The sequence below is a fragment of the Suricata suricatta genome, chromosome 2 (genome assembly GCF_006229205.1).
Source record: "Suricata suricatta isolate VVHF042 chromosome 2, meerkat_22Aug2017_6uvM2_HiC, whole genome shotgun sequence".
NCBI lineage: Eukaryota > Metazoa > Chordata > Mammalia > Carnivora > Herpestidae > Suricata > Suricata suricatta.
Genome location: NC_043701.1, coordinates 160,986,373 through 160,992,065, shown reverse-complemented (window position 1 = coordinate 160,992,065; position 5,693 = coordinate 160,986,373). Strand labels below are relative to the sequence as shown.

The following is a 5,693-nucleotide window of genomic DNA, read 5'->3' as shown; positions in this document are numbered from 1 at the left end:
TTTACAATACAGTAGTTGCAATGACACTCAAAACAGAAAAGCAAAGTAAAAAATCAAAACACCAACTTCTGTTTCATGTAATTAGACTTATACAGAAATTAGAAGGTTAAGTAACAACTAGTTAATCACCTAATTTCACAGCTATCGGAAGTGGCAATCGTTATATAGCAGCTTATCTATGATACATTCAAGATAAATGATACAATATATTACTTGTTCATAGGCTCAGATTATATTCTTATCTATATTTTACAATTTGGAGAACAGTGACTCCGAGAGGCTAAGATGTCCAAGGTCACACCACTCTTGAAGAGGTGAAGGGGAGCATAAGCCTCCTCACCTAACCCCACGTGTTCCCATATCACAAAGCCGCATCCTGCATATTAGCAGACCGGAGCTCTGAACCCGAACAAGTGAAACAGAACAAAGCAGCACGTACCCCATAAAACTCTGTGTGTCCTGATTTCCTCCGGCAACTCAAGGCTAGCGTAGACATCACTGAAATACAGCTCCCCTCCATGCTGAAACAGCAGTATTAATCCAAACAAGGTTAAAGATGACATTAGTCCCAGATAGCAAACAACGGAATGAGGAGATAAAATCAGTTTAAAAAAAACCAACAGAACTAACAAATCACAGCTGCCTCCCCAGTTACAACCAGTAACCTCATGCCAAGATTTTTTTTTCCCCCAGGGCCCTACCTAACAGGTAATAAAATGGCTTTCTGAGAGTGTTTCTTTCCTAAATAAAGAGACTCAGGTTACTTAAAATTTTTGCCAGTCTGAACCAAATGCAGTTAAAACATATATGAGTGATCAGGAATTTTAAAATTGTATTTAGCTAATTTCAAGGGTTTAGAGTCTAGATTGTACAGTAATGTCTCTCCCTTTTAGAAGTACATCTTGGTGAAGAGAGTAGGCTGGTCCATAAGATGGGATATCAATTAAGACATCATTAAACCATTTTACACAGATATTCTTGTTTGATCTCTCTGGGAGCCCGGTGGCCCCCAAATCTCAGAATCTTGTATCTTCTATCGTGAGATACATATCTCATGATATAAATGGAGGGTATGGAGCTCCTGCAAGTCTTCCTTCTAGAAAGTAGTTAATTTAAAAGTTCTGTCTACCTTAACTTCCTGAAGATCTAGAATCCTGACAGAGACCAAGCAAGCAGCCCTGAGAAACCACACAAGCTAGAAGAATAGAGTCAGAGCAGCCTTCAGTCGTCAGTCCAAAAGTTCCTACGGGTTCTACAGAGGCTATTCCAGAACCATGTACAGCAGAGAACAGGAGGAGAGACAGCAATGAGGCAAATATTTTAACATGCTCAATGACAATCATGACGCTCAGGTTTATTACCTTGTACCATGTGAGAGGAAAAGAGAACCCATGTCTAGGGTATTCTTGCCACGCCCCTTTGGCCATCCCTTTTTGTAAATTTTTAAAATATCTCAGTTATTTTTGAGAGAGAGAGAGAGAGACAGAGTGTGAGCAGGGGAGGGGCAGAGAGAGAGAGGGAGACACAGAATCAGAAGCAGGCTCCAGGCTCTGAGCTGTCAGCACAGAGCCTGATGTGGAGCTGGAACTCACCAACCATGAGATCATGACTGGAGGAGAAGTTGATGCTTAATCGACTGAGCCACCCAGGCGCCCCTCCCTTTTGATTTAGGGAATAAACTACAAGAGTTTGAGCTTTCAGCTCAAGGGGGCAAGCGTAGGACAGATCCCACTGCTCGGACTGACACGTGAAGACCACCTGCTTCGTCTTCCCTCACCTTCAGCACTCGGTAGACCTCCTGCAGTACCTGCTGCTTGTCAGGCACAAGGTTAATGACACAATTTGATCTAAAAAAGAACGGATGGAATATCAGGCAAATTCACACACTACACAGAGCTCTTTGAATCCTCTAGTCCCTAAGAGTCGTCTTCCATTGTTTTCTCAAAGCTACATCATTCCCCCTGCCTCCCTCCTCTCTTCCCCACACTCAACTTTTCCCCATGAAAAAGGAGATGGGCAGAGTGTTTAAGATCGCAGTAAACTGTTAGCAAATCTGAGTGCGCAGGAAAAAAGCCAAGCACGCCTACTTGCTTCTGCCCTGATGGTCACCGTGCAACAGCACAAAACCTGGGACCAGACGCCTGTTGTACAACGTGTTCCTCGTGCCACATGGAAACAGGCTAAATTCCTCACAGGTGGCTTGATGAAGCCTGTCACGTGGGCATGATGCGACAAAAACTCAAAGGAAAAGGGGAAACGCAACTTCCTACACTTTGGTTAGACAGTAACACTAAAGACAACAGGCCAATCTGTACTGTATGAGCAGACTCAGTGGTCCTGCTGGTCTTTGGGGTTCATTCATTTATGATTAAGTTCAAAGTCAGTTCTCTCCTGGGCTAGTGTGTTCTGAGGCCAGTGGACAGCACGCGCCTGAGAGCAGCTCCCTCCCTTTGTGAAGTGAGGCTACGGTAGGTTAACACCCAAACTGGGGGAAGTCCAGCAAAGGGTGGTGATGTTTGTGTTCAACAGGAAATGGGCTACGGTCTCACAAGTAAGGATATAGACCCACATAACGATATCATAACTCTCATTCTTGATTCCAGTCTCCTCCAACTTCTCTATGTAGCCATGATGAAAAGTCACATTGGGCGTCTGGAAGCCATACTTTTCCATGTGATATTCAATATACTTTTTAGCCATGTCTACCTAAAAAAACAAAAACAAAAACAAACCCCTCCCAAAATGTATATATGGATTTGATCATTTTTTTAAAATACTACTTTTTAAATATACATTTCCTATTACTAATGGGATATACTTACCTGAGTCTATTTTGGGCAAATCTTCAATGTTTCTTTGGGCCTGTAGTATATATTAACAGCCTGGGATAATGGGGTAACTCAATGGGGCATAACCCTCTGCTCAAACATGGTTTTTTCTTTAAGTAGGCTCTACACCCAATGTGGGGCTTGAACTCATGACCCTGAGATCAAGAGTCACATGCTCTACCAACTGAGCCAGCCAGGCACTGAATCAACTCTTCACTCAATAACTAAATCTCTCAAGATAAATGGCAGAAGGAAGGGAAAAATCAGACTCCATTGGGTCATCATGGAATTCATGTATCAGGTCAAACCCCTGACTCTGTTCTCCTAGAAGAGCCCCTAATTGTCAAAGTGCTCAGCTTTTGGAGCAGGAGACACTCGTGGCACAAATGACTGTCGCATTTAGCGCCTTCTTAGATTATCCTTTTTTTTTTAATTTTTTTTAATGTTTTATTTATGTTTGATACAGAGAGAGACAGAGCATGAGAAGGGGAGAGGCAGAGAGAGAAGGAGACACAGAACCGGAAGCAGGCTCCAGGCTCTGAGCTAGCTGTCAGCACAGAGCCTGATGCGGGGCTCGAACCCACGAACGTGAGATCTGGCCTGAGCCGAAGCCGAAGACTTAACCGACTGAGCCACCCAGGCGCCCCAGATTATCCTTTGAAGAGCTGGGAACGAGTGCTCGCTTTGGCAGCACATATACTAAAATTGGAAGAGCTGGGAAGGAAACAACTTTATCTCTGAAAGAATGTCTTTGAGAAGTTCTTCCTCCTCGTCCTCCAAATCACAGCCTCACCTGACTTTCTGTCATGTCTACTCCAGTGACATGTCCTGTCTCACCAACCAGCTGACTAAGCACATAGCAATCTCGGCCACTTCCACTGCCCAGGTCCAAAATCCAGCAGTTTTCCAGACGCTCGGGGATGACCAGACCACAGCCATAATACCTGGGAAATAGAAAATGTATACACATTCCCCCTGCTAAAGACTAGAGTATGTGGAACCACTATATCTTACAGACCCTTCCTTCCTACCTTCGTCCTTCCTTTCTGTCCCTCCCCCATTCCATCATTCACCAGATTTCTATTTAGATGTTTAGTTTCCCCCATTAAACTGGAAGCTCCATGAAAACTGGGACTCGATCCGCTTTGTTTACCATTGTATTGTTGGGCATTGTACCAGGTACTAAGACAAATAAACCATTTACAATATTTGCTGCATACAAGTCCAGAACTGGGCTAGTTATGGAGAAGAAATGGAACACAAGATTTCTGTCCCCAGGGGTGTTTAACTAGGGAGGTAAAACATAAGCACAGAAAACATTTCCCATGATTTATTGACAAATGGAGGGGCACAGGCAGTGAGTGCTCTAGTGGTTTAGGGAAGAAGGTACTCAAGGACTGGAGAAGGCTTCACAGTAGGTAGGACACGGTGAAGTGCTGGAAAGGCAGGATTTGGAAAGGAGAAAGAAGGAAGGCATTCGAGATGAACAATAGCATGCGGAGCCGGGGGAAGGGCAAGGTGCGGCTAGAGTAGTGTGGGGCATACTCTGCGCATCAGACAGAGCTGGGGTTGGTTAGGAAGGGAGGGCCAAACCTGACAGACAGCCTTGAATGTCAGGTCCAAGGTGTATAGATGTATCCTTGAGAGAAGGTGGGTGAGGGTGAAGGGTGCTGTCACTGGAATTTCTTAAACAGAGCAGTAAGATGATCAGTGCTGTCCTTTGCCAGTTTTATGACAGACAAGGCAAACTGGATGGACTGGAGGACATTGATAAATTCCCTAGGGATTATATCAATGTTTTATTTATTTTTGATAAAGCTGCTGTCTAAAGTCTTTTAGGGGGACGGCGGGGCCGGGAGGGCGGGGGCATTCTACCTCAGGGCTACTTCTTCATGTACATTCTTCAAGGCTTCCTGGATGTGCTTGGGGACCGGCCTGGCTGCTGTGACACAGGCATTGGTCTGGAGGTCCGCTGACTGCTTCAGCACCTGCCCATAATAGGTCTGACCAGGGGCCAAGGGCAGGTGGGGGTGGGGAGAGAGAAGAGCGGGAGCTGGTGTCCGCACTGACGGTGATGGCTCCCATGCCCTCACCACCCCCATCTCCACACATCCAGGCCTGGGCGGGCTTTCTCCATGCAAAGCTCTAAGCTCAGACCCCGCCCTGCACTCCCCCTCCCGCCCCGCCTAGACCCTGGGGAGCAGGAGCACAGGCCCGGCTGGGCTTCCAAAGGCCTAGTGCTCCCACTCAGCCGAGGCTCCTTCTTGGCCATTACAGGTCCTTCTTGCTGGCACCTGCACGTCCTTTCGGATCTCAGCGTCTCGAGAGGCGGCCACTGATAGAAACAGGAGCGGGGCGGGGAGGGTAGGAAGCTGAAAGGCGAAGGTGCTGAGCACCTGCAAGGGGGGAAGGGCACGCTAAGATAGAAGGGTGGTTAAGGGGCACGCTGTGGTGGTGACTGGTGGGGGGTAGTGATTCAGGGGCAGTGGGCATGGGACACGGGGGCACGGGGAGGCGAGGGGCAGCACACTCACTGTCTCCTCGGCCTCTGGTCTCTGGGAATTCTGTTCGGGGCAACCAGCTCCGCAGGCCGAAGGCTCCCGAGGCCCCGCCCCGGGCAGGCCGGCCTGATCGCCTGCGGGGCGGGCGGCCCGAGCCTGCGCCAGGTGCTCCCAGCCCACCCACCCGGTGAGGCAGGAACCCGCCGCCGCCGTTTCCAGCAGCTTCCAGCAGGCTGACCACGCTACCTCACCTCGAGTCCTGGCCCTTCTGGGCCGGGTGTCATCTTGTCTGCCTTTAGTTTTTCCAACCGGAAAGAGGAGATACTATTAATTAGTATCTTCCTTTATTGCTCCAATGTGGTTT

At 47.6% G+C, this 5,693-nt stretch overlaps 1 protein-coding gene across 3 annotated transcripts in view; it reads right to left on the bottom strand.

The window, feature by feature from the left end:
• AS3MT (arsenite methyltransferase) overlaps positions 1-5,442 on the bottom strand; it is a 17,180-nt gene extending 11,738 nt beyond the window's left edge. For 2 of the 3 annotated variants that reach the window (XM_029932496.1, XM_029932495.1), the window contains exons 1-5: positions 4,704-5,116; positions 3,622-3,772; positions 2,570-2,706; positions 1,778-1,847; positions 440-521 (exon numbers count right to left, since the gene is read on the bottom strand). In XM_029932496.1, the coding sequence (XP_029788356.1) occupies positions 440-521; positions 1,778-1,847; positions 2,570-2,706; positions 3,622-3,772; positions 4,704-4,930 (667 nt within the window). In that variant the 5' untranslated portion in view covers positions 4,931-5,116. The other variant, XM_029932497.1, reaches the window with a different exon arrangement.
• Positions 5,443-5,693: the final 251 nt, after the last annotated feature.